This window comes from Alternaria burnsii (genome assembly GCF_013036055.1).
Source record: "Alternaria burnsii strain CBS107.38 chromosome Unknown 715, whole genome shotgun sequence".
Lineage (NCBI taxonomy): Eukaryota > Fungi > Ascomycota > Dothideomycetes > Pleosporales > Pleosporaceae > Alternaria > Alternaria burnsii.
Genome location: NW_024066116.1, coordinates 829,059 through 846,601, shown reverse-complemented (window position 1 = coordinate 846,601; position 17,543 = coordinate 829,059). Strand labels below are relative to the sequence as shown.

The 17,543-nt window shown below is 51.2% G+C and overlaps 4 protein-coding genes across 4 annotated transcripts; all 4 read right to left on the bottom strand.

The window, feature by feature from the left end:
• Positions 1-1,069: 1,069 nt before the first annotated feature.
• Positions 1,070-3,028, bottom strand: GT037_007432 (uncharacterized protein; the record flags this gene model as incomplete). Its single annotated transcript, XM_038932479.1, has 3 exons — positions 1,070-2,245; positions 2,301-2,831; positions 2,975-3,028. 3 exons carry the CDS (start codon positions 3,026-3,028, stop codon positions 1,070-1,072), a joined length of 1,761 nt encoding a protein of 586 aa, XP_038784967.1.
• A 2,022-nt stretch (positions 3,029-5,050) lies between these two features.
• On the bottom strand, positions 5,051-7,747 carry GT037_007431 (uncharacterized protein; the record flags this gene model as incomplete). The annotated part of the gene is made up of 1 exon (XM_038932478.1): positions 5,051-7,747. One exon carries the CDS (start codon positions 7,745-7,747, stop codon positions 5,051-5,053), a length of 2,697 nt encoding a protein of 898 aa, XP_038784966.1.
• Positions 7,748-13,027: 5,280 nt separating this feature from the next.
• On the bottom strand, positions 13,028-14,554 carry GT037_007430 (uncharacterized protein; the record flags this gene model as incomplete). The annotated part of the gene is made up of 2 exons (XM_038932477.1): positions 13,028-13,135; positions 14,222-14,554. 2 exons carry the CDS (start codon positions 14,552-14,554, stop codon positions 13,028-13,030), a joined length of 441 nt encoding a protein of 146 aa, XP_038784965.1.
• A 1,587-nt stretch (positions 14,555-16,141) lies between these two features.
• Positions 16,142-17,136, bottom strand: GT037_007429 (glutamate-cysteine ligase regulatory subunit; the record flags this gene model as incomplete). The annotated part of the gene is made up of 2 exons (XM_038932476.1): positions 16,142-17,069; positions 17,114-17,136. 2 exons carry the CDS (start codon positions 17,134-17,136, stop codon positions 16,142-16,144), a joined length of 951 nt encoding a protein of 316 aa, XP_038784964.1.
• Positions 17,137-17,543: the final 407 nt, after the last annotated feature.

The following is a 17,543-nucleotide window of genomic DNA, read 5'->3' as shown; positions in this document are numbered from 1 at the left end:
ATGTATTCTATAAGTGCTGTGAGACGCCTCAGAAGTTGCTTTCTTTCACCTTACGTTCGCACAAAAACACTCGCTGTACACCTTACTCAAAGTCTCGTGCCATCACTAGAAAGAGACGACCACTGTCTTACACAGCTGAATGAGAGTGCGCAAATTTCAGCTATACCTTTCTTTGTCAGAAAGACATGCATCAATCGACGATAGTCGGATCACCTATTCGTGTATCCCAGAGAGCACCAAGTGATATTGCCCCACTTCCAAAAATTACCGATACCTGTCCATGGCGGCGGAGGAACAGGTCCGATCGCTCATCTAGTGAAGAGATGTATATAGAGTAACATGAGGCAGACATGCATGTTTCTTGCGAGATACCTCATGTCTTTTCTCTACTCAAAAAGATGATACCTGCGCACATGACGAGGGCTTTGTGGCTGTTGAGCACAGAATCTGCTCTCGATGTATGCTTCCTTTTCACTCTTCGAACGAATTTTAACCACATCTTCTCTAAAACTGGTCCCTGAACGGGAAATGTCTTTAAAAGCCATGGCACACCCAGATATGTGCTGTTTCTCTCTTCTCAAACAATATAAAAGTTGCACCGATGGACTTTGCGCGCGGAGAATAGTTTGTACAAAGCTAATCCAATCGCAACATGTACGCGGAAGATGACTTGGACAATCTCCATGTGAGAAAAAGATCCGAACTTCTGCTATCCAAGAGCAATGACAGTATGTCCATGCTAGAGGGCCTCGTGTGAATCGTAAACGACATGCTTTTCTCTCATGTCTCCATCGCCCTTGCCTCGCAGTAATGAACGCCAAAATGTGAACAAGCAGCGTCTATGAGACGAGAGCATCGCAAACCACAAAAGCCGTACGACGTGATTCTGCTAGAAACAAAAGGCTATCGACGCTAGCTTGTTTGTAGGCCCCTAGGTGTATACATCCACTTGTTAATAAGCCACCTCCGAAACGGCGGCTGTGTTCATATGTGCATTTCGTCCACGACTACTCGGACGTACTGATCATACATAATCCCCGTAATCTCATGTCTACCTACAAGCCAAGACTCATATCTCGAAAACACCACCCATCCCCACTCTAATATCCACGAAATCCGGTCTCCATCCCTTGTATTGCACGAGCCCCCTCTTAACCTCCCTAACCCTCTCGAGTCTCTTCTTGGCCTCCTCTTCCTGTGCTTGCCTAAATGCATCCTCATCGATTTCGAATTCATCGAGACTGCCCAGGCTTTCTTGCCTAGGCTTCGGCTTACTCGCAGCATCGCTTCGTCGATGTGCAGGACTCTGGCCGGTGAAGGCTGATATGCCAGATTGGATGACATCTTGGAAGGAAGAATGTGTGCGGTTGGGGAGGGCTTGGCGAGATGGCGCTCCAGAGAGGTCGATGTCGTCGAAGCTGTTGGTGCTGGTGTAGGGATGTGAGGCGTCTGTCTGGTCGTCGATAGAAGGTTGCATCTGTTGGCGACGGTCGCGCCATACGCCTCGGCGAAGTTCGAAGTTTTCTTCCTCGAGTTCGCGGACCTTGGCAAGGAGGCGGTCGCGCTCTTCGTCCAGGAGTTCTTGTACGCTTGAGTCTTCGATAGAGCCGAGATCGGCCTTGCGGCGGCGCTGCTCTGCCTCTCGCAGACGTGCGTTCTCGTTGCTGAGACCTGTTATGCGGGTCCGTAGTTCTGTCGCTTCTCGCTCAATCTTCTTGTGCTCTTGTATGCGCGTCTGATTTCGGGTGTCATTGTCTCGATGCAGTTGGGTGAGCGTTTCAATCTTCTTCTCCAACAACTCAGCGCGCGAGACTGAATCTGAAGCTTTGCGGTTCGCCGTGCCCAACTCAGCTTCTAGTTGCGCAATGCGTGTCTGTGCAGAGTCGCGATCTGAGCCGTCCTTCTCAGCCTGATCCCCGGCTTTGTCCAAGCTTGCTTTAAGTTCCTCTAGCTCCATCTTCGTTGAGCTGGCTTCTTGTTCTGCCTTTTGCACTGCGGATTCCAGACTGGAAATCTGTGACTGAAGCTCGTTGTTCTTAGTGGTCTGTTCCGAGAGCTGCCTGTTCACGTTCGAAATCTCCAGCTCCAATGACTCGATAGTTGCAGACTTTGAAGCAACTTGTGCATTCAGATCATCAATAGATGCGCTCTGACTGGGTGACGCAGTCGATGCACGACGAATAGATTTGTTGCTTTGCGTTTGCGCCTGCGCGAGCTGTCTCTTAAGGGATTCGACTTCGGCTTTCTACCCTGCATGTCAGTATCCTGTCCCACATGTCAACCTTTTCTCAGATGCCTACCAGTTTGTCAGCCTCCTTGCCCTTCTCGACTGCAAGCGCAACGTCTCCTCTGCTTTCTCGCAGCTCCTCCAGTTCTTCTTCACCCTTCTTCCACTTTTCCTGGTTTTGTTCAACTTCGTTTGCGAGTCTTTTATTCTCTTTCTCGAGCTCCTCAATCTTCTGTGCTTGTTCCCGGTAGACCTCGCTTGTGACCCCTCCTCCCGGTGACAAAGGCCCGCCAGCGGCTCCTGAGCGATAGAAGGACTCAGATCGCTGTCGCGACTCGACAGCGACTGAGGGCTTGCGGCCGTGTGCTGCCTTGGGCACAGCCAGCTCCGACGGCTCGTCATCGTCCTCTGGCGGCGGCGCTGCGCTCGTAGCTTCTACGGGTTCTGGCGCGACTTTTTCGGGCTGATCTTCGGTAGTTGTCGCTTCGGCGGAGGCTTCGGCGGAGGCTTCGGTAGAGGCTTCTGCTTCAGCGGGTGCCTCTGCCTTGTCTTCCTTCTTCTTTCCACCGCCCGCCTTCTTTGTCTTCTTCTTCAATTGCTCATACTATTGTACATGCGTTAGCTCATTCTCTAGTTGTAGGAGCGGTGATGTTGCAACTCTGTTCGCGAAGAGGAATCAGATCCAAGTGCATCTGAGCAATGGCAGCTGTCTTGGAGGGTTGTAGGACGTGTAGGGGAAATACGCACGCGTTTCTTTGCCGCTGCGATCTTCTCTGCCTTTTCTTTCTCTTCGTCTGCCATATTGATTCGCGATAGTGGTTATTGGGTTGAGGGTTCGGAGGTAGCTGTGGGAGCTATTGTATGGCTGTTGCGGGGAGCTCGAGCACTCGGTGGTGCCAACTTGCCCGCATTGTGGAAGCACGCTAACACAAACCTGAACTAGTCACATTTTGAATCACTCGAGGACAACGAACAACTACAGCACTATATCTCTAAGACGAGCTAGTATCGCTATCGTTAGAAAACCAATTAACACTTAAGATCAATGACTGGTAACGGATGAGGTACGGAAGCCTATTGCTCACCCGGGAAGAGCTCAAAAATGGTTTACCAAGAGACCTACAATGGACATGTAAGATATGTCCAAGGGTACATATATCTTTCATTCGCACAGTTCTGTAAGTATTCAACAACTACAAAAAACCTCCATGAGATTCTCGAGACATACGTTCATTCTAGCTTATGACTTTCTTCTCACCGTACCTCGCTGGATACAGCCATGCACCATATCGCCTTTCGTGACCTCCATGCTGCATCATACAATCGCAACTCACACAAATCATCGTCTCCCCTAGCAACGCTCGGCCAAACATCAGTCTTGCACAGCCTCATCCACCCCTTCGCTTCCAAGAAGTAAAACGCCCTCTACATGAACTACATATCCCGCCTCCAGAATCTGAAACTTTAACCCGCCTCGCTTGACTCGTACCTGCATACGTCGCGACCCGCGCCTTGCACCTCGACTCAGCGCGACAGTGTATACAAATTAAACCGATCGTCAGTGCAGCCGTTCGTCCTGCACATGCCCTGTATACGGCGAACAAATAAATGAAAAACGGTCCTGCATAATACCCGGTGATATTACGATGAACTCCGATCCTTCTCATACAACGATGATCACGCCGAAGTTTCAGCATGATGGAGACCATGCAATAGCAGTTGCATGACTAATGTGAGAGCGGCCGGTTCGCTTCTAATCGGTCAGGTGGTGACGAAGAAAGCGCGGGATATGCAAGTGCGGCGGCTCGCTCGGGGCAGATAGATGAACCTACTCACTTCCTCGTCCCGCTGTCACATGGTGTCGATTTGATTGTGAAAAGGAGGCCAGTGCGCGATAACGGCTCCCCACGAGCTGGTGGCCAGTTCTCTCTCCTCAGGTCGGGTAGGGACTGATAGCAGATAGTAGTAGACAGGCATGTTGGCGTCAGACACATATTGCAACGACTCAAGCAAGCCATGGATGAAGCGAGATTTGCACTGTCACAATGTGACAGGCTATCTCGGTAGAATTGTTAGAATAGCGAGTCACAAGAGGCACAAGAACATGGCAAAAGAGTACCTGTGTGATTCAGAGTTTGATTGTTTTTCAAGATCGCAGCCATTCATCCAGCTCAATCCACTATCTATCCTTTCAAGAGCTCAGGGTACAGATTGCCCAACGAGATTCTCACCCATGTTCAGAATACATGTCCCACCATCTCAGCTTACTTCGACATACTATGATGTATGTACCGTTTTCGTGATAACGACTGTTGAGAAAATATAGAAAAGAGTCCTGTCGTGCCATGTCTGCCAAAGAGCAGTATCGACGTCTCTGAGAGAGCGTGCGGGCGGTATAAATAAGAGTATACCCTCCCATAAAATTTGATCAAAGGAAACAAAAACACGGTCGGTGTATCGGTACCGCCGCTGGAGAAACCAGTCAAAGTATGCCAGAAGATGCCCCATTGCCATGCAAAGATGCAAATCGCAGGATTCCTAGATACCCATCCTCCTAGTACTCATAATAGAAAAGATGCTATTCAATGAGAGTAAGAAAAAGTCCGGTTCGCGTATGCATCGCAGGTTGGTAATGCGCCATTAAAAAAAATCATCGCTTATAAACTCCGTGGTCATGCGAGAGAAAAGAGGTGGTGTTTGTGCTCATTGAGGCACAGCCATAATGTCATATGAACAAGATACAGCTACTGGAAAGCAAACTGCAGGTCGTCGGATTGAGGCAAAAGCCAAATATGTGCAAGTCGTGACAATGAGGATGGCACTTCAGGTCTTCGATGGGGAAGAGTCTCTGGTGTGCTGGAAGAACTTCTTCAGTCTGCTTCCAATGTTCTTCTTCTTTTTGTCCTTGGTCGGCTCGCGGTGTTCTGATTGTGGACGCTGCTCGATAGAAAGCTTACTGCGTTCACTGAAGGAAGACGACGAAGTTCCCATTAGCCTTGACAGGCTAGCAATACTGGAGCGCTTGCGACGACGTGATTCCATCTCACTAGGATCAGAAGACAAAGACGATGTGCGTTCACCAAACCGACGAGGACTAGGAAGCGGAAAAGCGTTCTGCATTGCACTGGTCATCGTCGACCTAGATGAAGTCAGAGACGGAACCTCTGTAGAGATGCGAACTTCAGGTCCAGGCTCGCCGAAGCGGGGAGAAGGCATCACAGGGTAATCCGTCACTGACGAAGCCGCGGTGCCTCCACGGCCAGTATCGAATGAGATCTGACTGGATCGGCAATCTGGTGATGAAAACGAAGAAGTGACGGTGTCAGGTGTCATGAGACTCTGTTGGCCTAGTGGAAGGGACAAATTCATGACAGGCTGATGATGCTTCGGCGAATCTTCAATCGGCTGAGCGGTAACGGTAGAATCGGAAGAATGTGTGAGTGATGATGTTCGGGGCTCCTCGTGATCTTCCACAACCTCGACAGGTTCTGACGTCTGTGTTTGCTGGGATGGGTCATCGCTCGACTCAACAGGCGGAACTGCTCGGGGAGACAATGGCTCTGATGAATCAACTTCGTTTTGCTTCGCAGTACGCTTGATGCCAAGGCCATCGTTGAAGTTCCAGTTGATAGCAGTTCCTACCTGCTTCGCATCTGTTGTTTCAACGACCGATATCTTCGGCTCCTCAGCGTCTTCAGCAGCAGGCTCTGTCATCGCACTCTTTGCTGGAACAGCAAGAGTGAGACCGTCGTCTTCTGGTTCCTCCTCTTCGAACACGTCGGCCATGGGGGAAGCGTTCGCAATCGCTGATGGTCGATGTTCGAATGGCACTAATTCAGGCGCGCTCTCGGTCCTACGGTGCGAGGGTGCAACACCACCAGCACTGTGCATGGCCCGTCTGTGCGCGGAGAAACCACGCTGGTGGTTGCGAGGGCTGGTACCGTTGGGGGTGTTAAACGGTCCAAGTGCAGCATCAAGATCGATCACTGGGCTCATAATGTCAGAATCTACACGCTTCAATTCACGTGGTTGCCAAGAGGCATAGTTGGTGTCGATCTTCGGCAGCGAAACTGGATTCTCGGTCGGGGAGACGATGGTGACGGTGGTGTCCTCGTCAAAGTTGGGCTCAAATTCCATCTCCTCTGATTCATCCGAGTCTTCAGAATCCATGACCACGTTTGGTGGTGGTGTAGGAGACCTTCCCTTGGACTTTTTGCTGTGCTTTCCCTTTCTAGTGATAATCGAGTTCGCCCATGATTTGACCTTTCGAGGCTTGCGACCACTCTTGCGCGAAGCTGCTTTCGGCTTCTCGGCAATTTCCACTGACTGGTCGTCCTTGGCGGGTGATGCAAGGGGTGTGTCGAAGGATCTGGAGAGTGCAGGATCGGAAGCGCTGGTGGGAAGAGTGGGAACTGAACTATCGCTGCGACGAGGATCCTTTTGGAAGAGACTCCGTCGCTTGGCCTGCACTTTCGGAATGGGCGCAGTTGGCGAGATGGGTGAGATGGCAGACATAGGCCGCTTGCGTTCCTGGACTTCGCCGTTGAGACGGGTGCCCATGAACTGATCCAGCACCTTCCCGGCTGTGCTTGGTCGGTCCTCGTCCCCAATAGTGTTAAGTGGCGTAGGACGTCCAGGTCGAATGGGCGCTGGACTGTTACCGCTAACAATGGAGGAGAGGCTGTTTGCGGCCGAGTGTCCTCTAAGAGTAGATATTTCAGTCTCAGAAGAGATGGTTGAGAGGGGGCGGATGGTCTCGATTCTATCGGAGAACGTAACTCGAGCCCTTGAGGGTGGTCGCGCACTCGAGTCATCTTCTGTGCTGTTTTCGCGTAGTGATGGTTGTGAGACAGATCTGTTGAACTTGTGGCCGAAAGCGAACTGGTTGCCCTCTGAGGGTGTGTTGGGCGCACTGCCAGTTCGTGCTGGAACAGGCGGGTTCATGATCGAAGTCAGGTCGTGAGAAGAGATGGCGCCTGAGCGACGGTGAGCGTGTCCCCGACGACCGGCTGGAGGGCCAGGGCGTAGTGTCGAGCTTGGTACAGGAAGAGCGTCCTCTCCCTTTGTCGGACTGCTGCTCATTAATGCAGTACCACCGGGTCGCACATCACCACCAATGAACTCGCTTCCACCCCTCCTGTGGCCATGTGTCGGCTTTGAGGGAGATACAGGCACAGGTAGCGTCGCTGGTGACTGTGGTGGTGACGATTCGGCGGCTGGTTTGGCTGGTCCGGCAGGATTGAAGGAGAAGTCGGGCAAAGCATTGATCGACTTCTGCCTGTGGTGCGGCATGGAGCCTCGGCGGCCTGCTGGATAGGCTTGCAGCGACATTGGGCGCGATGTCGTCGACGCTGGCTCTGAAGAGGCGGTGTCTGGTCCTCGCATGGGGAAAGAGAATTCGGGGTTGGGGATGAGCTCGATGGGACCGGCATTGGAGTGTTGTCGACGCTGGTAGAGCGGTGAGCCGATACCAGACTGCGACTGTGTTGCCCTGTGTCGTGGCATGGCAATTCCGGCCATGTTGAATTTATGAACTGCCCTAGCGGACGCAGCGATCTGCGACGATGGGGCTTGACGAGATTAGGGATGGCACCGCCAACGGACGCGTAGCACAATGCTTGGTCTGCGAGCTAGACTGGCAGCGTGCGTCCCAGGGACAGCTTGCCGGAACTGGGAGGACGGAGTGTGGTTGGACGGTGGTGGTCGAGGTGCTACACGTGTGGGCGCAGCGGGCGTGAGACGAAACAAGCGCTGTCGAGGTACAAGAGCTGACGCGATTACTATGGCACATAACAGTCAGCACGCGCAAAAGCAGATTGCAGGACGATTGGTGAGGTTGTGCAAGGTTGTTGGTGTGCGTACAATATAGGTCGAGGTAGTGCTGAGCGCAGGATGGGCAAGTCGGTAGGCTGCCGTGGGCGTAGTCGGAGTGAGTGAAGCCAGTACACCCAAGATTAAGGAATGACAGGGGAAATGAGCGGACAGATGCCTAGAGTCGCCTCAATTAATGTGAGTAACGACAGTGGGCTCCAGAGTGCGGTTCGAAGGTGCGCGACGGGGGCGACGGCAAGGTGGTGACGGTGAATTGGCGGAGGTGGGTGAGAGACGAGCACCAGGGCAACTGTCGCTTTTGTCGGTCGTTCCTTCCCAGGCAGGCTCCACGCTAGCACGGTCCACCACACCGCGCAGGGATCCCCGGTTCGTGGCTTTGCCCATGCTAATCGCTGTCTCCCTCGTAATTTCACGCCTGATCCACACGATGCCGGGACGCGCTGCCAGGTACCAGCGAGGACGGTACATGCGCAATTGCTTTTTACACATGGCACCATGCGATGCACCATTGCGCAGTAGCCCTCAAACGTCGTCAGTGCTGCAAACAGAGCCGTTGTCCTTCCAGGTTGCACGTGTCGACAGCCTCACATCACGAGACTCCAGATGGAGCAAACCCACTCCAGCTCTCTGCACAACCATGATGTAGCAATGCCCCTCGGCTAGCCAATGCCTGCCGATAGTCAACTAACGTCGGCCGATGCCTGCTTAGTCCCGTGTAGTTTGCAGGTTCCCACTCAGTTCCAAGTATCCAGCACTACATGCACAGCGTCACAGCCCTAGCAACAGCAAGATACAACAATTTCCTCGAGAGCATGCGTGGCAGCTGCCTGCAATTGCGTCGTGTATCCGTGTTTGTGGCTCTGTTGTTGCATAGCTGCTGTCCTTGTCGTGCAGAGATGCTCAACTCATCAACCCTTACGCGCTACAAGACCCCTCGCCATTGAGGCGGCTGCACGCGATATGCATCTTCTTCGCTCTTCTTGTCCATCTTTCTCCCAGTGCGTCTTGGCTACATGCCGCCAGCCGACCCCTCTCCACTAACAGATGCGTTCCCGCAACCAACCATCGGACAGCGCGGCTAGCAATCAAATCGCAGCCATGCTACTTCCGCTGCATGTGCCGTTACTGGCACCACCTGCCCGCTTGCCCACGCGTCAAGCTCTTGCTATCCGAACTGCCCGACAAGTCCACGCATCCTCGGCCTCGAGACATGAAGGATGAGCACTGAATGTTTCACAGCACCCGTTCGAGGTGGGGCTGCGCATCCCGGCACATGTATGGCCAAGCGTGAATTTGATATGCAATTCGGACCAATTGACTAAACTACACCCGTTTGATCCCAGCTATGCAGGGGCAACGACGCCCTCACTATCCCCCTTTCGAACCACAACGGAAGCTCGTTCTCGCCACCATAAATAGGATGTGATAGACGAAATGCGGAGAAGCGGGATGGCAGAGGCAAACTGCAAGGCCTGTCCACCATCTGACGCCTGTTTTTTTGCTGAAGAGGAAGGTAGAGCGCAAAAGAATCAGGAAACTCTCTCTTTACACTACTGATTTGGTTAAGAGGCAAGCCATATATCGGGACCGGCCCTTGCTGCAGGACGACTGAAAGCCCTCTCCGAATATGAGAAGATAACCAGCTAGACACACTTATCCCTACTATAACCATGCGGTGCACACGAATATCGTTCCATCACTGATAGGACCGGCATCTGGCCTCCGGGAGCGCATCAAGTTCAACACCACATGTGTCTCAAGCCGTCGCAACGGGGTCTGCGGACTGGCATCTGTACCACTCCCTCGTCTCGGTCGTCTTCAGATAAGACACTGTTAATTCTCCATTACACTTGGGTCAGGGCGACCATAGTCAACATGTCCCTGCATGTCCGACGCATTGCTGCCCCATATGGCGCATCGACACTGCAGCTCTTTGCGCTTTTCAGAAAATGTTCCGTTTGCGCGCCTGCATGTGGAGATTTCAATGTGCTGCTTCGCATGCTCTAAGCCTTGTGTGCGATATGGACATGCTCGGCCTGTTCATCATTTATCGCCTTCCAATCAAGCAAACGCACCGATTCATTTCGCGATATCCTCCGACGTCATGAACATGGAGTACCATGTCTCCCGCTGTCTGCATCATCTCAAATGATCTCCAGGGTCCATCTCTCATCGGCGCAATGCGCCGAGCTACGTCCCGCAATTGAAAAACTCGACTTCGTTTTTCTTGATCCACTACTTCCTGCCGTTTGTAGACGGAAAACATTGCTTGCCAAGTCTTCTGAGATTGAGCATGTTTACGAGGATACGACGATAGCAATCTCGAAACAAGCCCGAGAGCCACCAACCATCGCGCCGCTCGGTACTAGCAACCCGATCTGTGGAGCATAGTGCATACGGCTGCCTTTGTGACGTCCATCTCAACGCTGGTGTGCGCCATCAAGCTTTAGATCAGATTTCGTTTCTTTTGGATCGAGACCAGCGGTGTAGGAAAAAGAACTTGTACCACAGAGTCTATAACCTCATCGTTGGGTACGGGACCCGAACATGCCATCTTACAGCTTCGGACCGCAACTCTACTCTTCCCAATAACTTTATCAAAATCGTTTGGTGTTATTCTTGGACTCTGCATCTGCGCAAGCGCGAACACAGTATACGAGCTTTGGCATTGCACAGCCACGGTGCTGCTCCACAAGTTGCAAACGTCTCCGTGCCAGCCCATTGGCTTCCAAGCGCCCTACCACCTGCGTCCAACCTGCCGCTGGCGCCCGCCAACGCGTCGTTACTTGTCAGTGTCAATAACATCGTCAACAACGGCTTCTATGACGCGCAGCTACCAAACTCCACTCAGGGGTAAGATCGCGCTGTCCGATGTGAAATGGAGTGAATGACGGAGTCTGCTCTATCCGGCCGTCAGTTTTTTCAGGGAAACTGCGATTCTTGGAAGTATTGTTTACACTGGCCAGGTTACGAGGCGTACGGAGACCCAAAATTGCGAATTTCGTTTCAAGTCTGTTTTGATCCTCAGGAAGGACGAAATTGGCAATCTCCGGCTTCTATTTGGCCTTCTTGCCCGATGGGGAAAACGCAATGAGCATTATTGATACCACAGCCAATGACAGGCCTGTAAGCCACGACTGCGCCTCCCCTGCTTAAGCAGCACATGATGGACTCACAGACAAACCTCATACCCGAGCGATGCGAGCGCTGTTTCTTTCTTCTGAACAATCGTCATAATGACACCAGGCATACTCACTGGCTTGACGTGGCCTTGACAACAAGGCAATGAGTACACTTGGGAGATTGCGTTGCTAGGTGGGCCGGGTAATTTGCTGGCTGCACGCGAATGCGCTCACCCAGCGACGTGTACAGAGCGAAGGAGCGCCGCCTGGGTCCGCAGAGCCGCAGACTCGAGATGATTTCAGCCAACCACTCACCTTCCCAACAGAAGAGAGTTCACCATGCTGTAAACCACTCAGCTGGTTGTCTAATGCGACACCAAATGTCGTTCGTTGCCTCCCGCTCGCTTCCGGTTGTTCGCTGGTGCAAAGTCTAGGCTGCTTCTTCCCCAGACGAACCAGATGCTCCAACCCCACACCCTACTATCACATCTGAAACCATCGCCTATGTACCGGCAGTTCCAGATGCAGAGAAAAGCACGGCTCAATGTCTTCAGACCACTACCTATGGAACGGCGAGCTGATCTCAACGATCGCTACCAAAAGGTCTAGACGATGTCAGCATGCGCGCTGTTTCTTTAATCTTTACTCGCCTACCAAGACTCGTGGCCAGATCTCGCACCAGCTGATCTCTCAACTTCAGCTGCTAGCGAAACCCTCGAGTGCCCCTCTTTCGCTAATGGATACCACAACGAGTTGAAGTCGAGAGCTGTCACGCCTGGATAAGCACTGCCGGGCCCAGCGCCATTCCGTGATAACATTCGCCTGAACAACCCCGGCAACGGGGTGTCCGTCGCCTCTTGATCCGTCGTCGCCAAGAGACATCATTGGTCAAGTCTGTGTCTCTTCATGGTCTGGAGCGGAGGAACATGCTAAGCACTGATGAGCGACTCACATTGCGCACCTCTTTAGGGGCAGGTCTACGATAAGCTGGTCGTTGAACTTGATGCGAACGTGAACATCGTCACCCAAATTTATGCAAGGGCACAGCATCGCTACCAGGATTCGCGCGATCAGTCAGCACCACGTTTCGTACTGCTTCTGTCAGAAGTTAATCGTGCTTTCTACAGCTTTTCTGCAGGCTGACGAGCTGCAAGAACGCATGCTGATCCCATCTGCAACGTGTACGCCGAAAATTATCTTCATGCACATCAGACGTAAGAGCAGTCTACTCGACTAAACTGAGAGGCTGCCTTTGAAAGCCGTTCTGTAACAATACATTGACATTGTCGATACTGCAGCTCACTTTAGTGCATGCAAACCACGATCCTTTTTTCTTTCAGGGAGGGTCGATCGGAGCCTTCATTGGACCCTCTGGCCCCTGGCGTCAACTGCACTCGGATGGGACCGATCGCCAATAGGGTCATCAACTATTGCCTGGACACTAAGGAACTGCCTATCTTTTCAAGCGCTCCCGCCCAGATACCGAAGCAGGTCACAGTGATTGAGGTTCGGTTGTAACAACTATTTACTAGAAGTGAGATGTTTGTATGTTTGTATGTGAGAAACCAGCGTCAGCACAGATCTGCGGGAAAAGCAAGATGCATCTTAAGCTTGATGCAACAATTCTATTTGACAACAACCTCCAGACCATCTATGAACATGCCTTGATACCTTCGGTTTCATCGCGGCGATATTGCCTGGTGGGTGTACTGCACCTAAACATAACTGGACTGCCTTCTTGTTGCTGTAGCGCTGGGATTGAATTCGCTTGTCCTTTTCCATCAGTCCAGAGAAGTAAACATGCGGCACGGCAAACCTAGTCTCTATCGATAAGGCGAACTCGTGGCTATACTTCCTGATCGGTGAGGATTAGAAGTCCACGGGACTTGTTCTTGGGCCCGGGCGTTGCGCCACCAACTTTGAGTTCGTCGCTGACCTCAGATGGGATGAGTATCTGCATGTGATAAGATGCTCCGCAGTTTCAACGCCCAACTGTCAACCTTGGAGGCACTAAAGCATCTCGATACGCATTCACCAAACAAGCGATTGCCCTAGGGCGTACTGCCGTATGGTGTCAGATTAAGAATCAAATGGCGCATTTGATAACATGGCGCCTTATTGCCATCCACCATGAGATCGCTTGGACGGATGCATGCTAATCCGATACACCACTGGCACTCACTACCAAGCGAGGAGAACACCAAGTCTATCAGACCGAAAGCCGTAAAGTGTTGAGGGACATATCATCTCCTGTCACCTGCATGCTTGATCGGAGGGATTAATCGACCGCAGCAACTGCTCTTTCTGGACCTCAGCACCTGTTGGATTAGGAAAAGGGATTTCCTCACTTGGATGTCGCTTGGGTGAACGGCCTTCCTTCCCAAGCGCTTGCTCCCGCTAGGTCCGCGCGTCTAGTCGACACATCATGTTCCCCACTGCCGTCTAACTGGGACGGGGAAGACCAAGGGATTCCCTAGGTTGCGATAGTCTGTTGTGACGACTTATTGGCTGGTCGTACACGCGTCACTGCTGTCTTGTTAGCTTGGCTCTGTACCGATGATAAGACTGAAATGTGTAGAATCCAATGGGAACTTTTAATATGGTGTTGCTGATTGTTTTCATCGAAACTTGCTACACCGATGAACGCTTGACAGAACTACAGTGTGAAAAGCTACAGTCTTGTAGATCAATGCGTCACTAACATTACAGGATGTAATCTACCAGTCATACAACTTCTACAGAGCTTGGCTCGTGGGTCCTTGAAATTTCGGGATACTCCGTCATTCATTGTCCTCTAAGTCTGAGGAACTTGAAACCGATAAAGGAAAAGATACATGTTCAATACATACTCACCCTCTGTGTGAGCCTTATGTGGCCATAGGAGTGCATATTTCATGCATTTCTCCAGTCATTTCCTTAAGGATGTTCTTCGCTCATTCCTTTTCCATTCTTTCTTAGCTATCCTTGACTCCCCGTTCACAATCCACTTCTCTACATCCAAAATTTAACCCTACTGCGGTTCGCCGCACAACTGACATACCATCAACCACTGCCCCTTTGTTGCCCAAACTACCTTGCCGCTACATTCTACACATGGTTCTTTCGTAGCGGTGATCACACTACCATTCTTGTCCTTTTCTCCTTCGTCCTTATAGTGAATTCCCTTGTCAGTTTGCATGTAGGCAGAGATAGAGGAAGACGGTGTTGATGCGTCGCCGTGCGATGCGGTTGGTAGTTGTGGTGAAGCTGCTGGACAATTGGAGGTAGAAATGAATGTAGAGATGATAACGGCAGGTTTGTCTGAAGTTTCTGCGCCGAAGTCTAGAGGTGAGAAGAATGCTTCAGGGGCGTCCGATTGATACTGGTTGGACATGGTGCTGGTATTGGTATTATCGGAGCTGAAGTAGTTGGGTGTTGTAAGCATTTGCCCAAGATGTGTTATAAAGACCTGCGAGTTAGGTTTCTCGTATACTACTGGCTCAGCGGGGTATTAATCAAGGCTTTTACATTGTTTTGGGGTCAAGCAGGTCTGAGACAATCAGAGCGGAGCAGTGAATATATGGTTGCGCTGTTTGGAGATTGACCAATCGTGCATTGGGTGTGTATGTTGCCACTAATTTCCCTGATTGGATTTTCACTTGAGTAATCAAATAAGTCTAAAAGATAACGGATATGTCTTTCTCGTGAAGCGGCGGATGTTGAACGCGAAATGACTGCATAGCATAAGGTAGCAAAGAAGAGCCGAATACTGATATCTGGGTATACCCCAAAACCTCATCTAGGCCATATACACGCCTCACCCTGCCCGTAGCATCGCCTTGTATCTAAGCTGCTTAGGAATCCCTATCATCCGTTTAAGTACATTCTTAGTTAGGAAATTGGCAGTCGATACATTCAACAGTGAGCTTGGACGGGGTAGGCGGTGGGAGAGGAGCGTCACAGTTCCAGCAGTGACCGAAAGATGCATCTTCGTCCTCGGTATCGGAGTCGTCATCACCGGAGACGTAAGGAATGAGGAGTTCTGTCTCTGATTCTGAACATCGTTCTGTTTTAGATGGTCCCTTTGGTCTACTTTTGGCGCACTGTTTATTTGCGGTTTTGGGTTCTGTTACCATTGGAAGAGTGAGCTGGCGCGTATGAGTGTGGGAATGATGTGGAGAACTATCAACCCGAGTGTCAAGATAGCGATACATAGAGAGGGCTACGTAGCTGGAATTTGTGATCGAATCGCATTGTGAACGCTGGCATGCAAGAAGTAACTATGTCTTCACAGCTATCATCGACGTTGTATCAGTTAACCACATACGTAGCAACTCAGCTTGTCAAACTGAGACTTTAATGTGACATAACGCATCCCTAGCTAGAGGCCATGATGAGCAAGACACTCGTGGTGACAGACTGAGTTTGTTGTCTCAGAAGATACCGCGCTGCGGCAGCGAAATCATAGGTATACAGTAAATGATCAGTAGATCACACAGTGAATAGACTTGATGTATATATACCGCATAGCTCCCAACGACTTGTTACCGACAACACATACCTACCAGCGAGATCATTCAACTTCTTTCCAAACACCTGAAAATTCCAAGGATCCTGATACCAACACTAAACGAACCACTATGTCTGACTCGATCAAATCCACAGATAAGGAGGGCAAGACCGGAGCAGATCACTCGCCATCAAAATGTGTGAAAATCGATGACATTGGCATCCTTGAGCCGACATGTAAGAAGTGCGGCAATCCGTTACTAGGAGCGAATCTTGGGGCGGGCGGGGCATCCTTGAAGTGTAAGGGGTGCGGCATCTTGGGCGTCTATTCGGCATATAATGCCACACACAAGAACATGTAAGGAGATAGTGGACAGATCCCAACATGTGTACACATGAAACTTGGTAACTGGAGAGATGCAAGTCGTGTAGTCGATTCGTGTGATTGTAATCTTGCCGTGAGAAAGCATCTTCATGAGTCCCTCAACTCTGCTACAGCGAAATAGCCTTTGCTTTCCACAACACCCCTATCTTTGACAACGGCGGTGTATTTGACTACCCACTGCGGCTCAACATCGCCCCTGAGACCCTCATCGTTTCCATTTCCTGCCAGCACACCCGAACCTTCTTCACCTGATCCAAGTATTTGTCGTAGTGTCCCGCGCGGTAGGATGTTGGTGCAGTCATTATGTGTCAGCAGCTCGATTTGCTGTTGCTTAGCGTATAGTATCAAAGGTTTGGGTACAACACAGCAGTCCCTGACATTGATCTGATTCACACTTGGTTTTATCTTTGTTTGTTCGAGGAACTTGGTCAGGCGCGCGACGCCGAATTCCGCAATTCCAAGTTTTGATACGAGACCTTCTGCGTGGAGTTTCTCGAGCGAGCGCCATGTTGTTACCATGGTTTCTACGTCTTCTGGTGGTGCCCCGGCCTCGGGACAGTCGCCCGCAGTGTTCTCAGAGGTGGATTGTGTTGCAGATGGGGGCGAAGGCGGATCGTCATCGTCGAGATCGGAATCTTCATCGTCGGCGTCGAATGTTATTCCTGGGAAGCTTACGATCAGGAGATCTATAGATGATGTACCCAATTCCTTCAGCACGAGCTCTATCGCTTCCCGTGTTTGTGCGCAGCGCCGGTCTGTGGGTATGTTGGGGAGGTAGAATAGTTTGACCGTGATGTCGTATGATTCTCGGGGTTCAGCAAGAGGTGATGGTGTATGCGTAGGTACATATAAGGCTGAGTCGGTCTTGGTGGTCCACGTTGCGTAATTTGTTTTTGAGGGCGTTGGAGAGGGTTGGTGGGCGGCGAAGTTTGCGCGGAGGGAGGAAGTGAGTTCGGTGTTTGATTTCTCGAAGAAGGGTCGTCTTATTACGGAAGGACCACCGGACATGGTATTCCTGTCTTGTTAGGTACCGTCTTGGATGGTCTGAGCAAGACATACGAGGTAGAGAGTATGAGCTTCATGATTGTGGTTGGCCAGCTCAAGAGGCTGAGCAATGACGCAAGATAGAAGGCCTCTGACGACGAAAGCTTAATGTGTGTGTGTGTGTGTGTATATTCTGGTGACTCTTCGGGGTTATTCGAGTCGTGAGACGGGGACGGTGAACGTTTGTCAGCGGGTGGGCCGTCTTAGGAAAGCAGTCGCGTCGGATTTGCAGTAGCGCGGAAAGGCTGAATGGCAGATGGGAACAAAGCAGAAGGCGAGAATCAGAAGCGCATGCGCATGAAGCCTATTGGGTATATGTACAAATTTGGATGGCGATAGCGGGGATATGGCAATGGACGAGGCGCATTGACGTCTCAAAGTCGCGGGGCTGGCCTGTGACCGCCGATCGCCGAAGCTAACATCTTTCCCCAAGCAAGTGCACCAG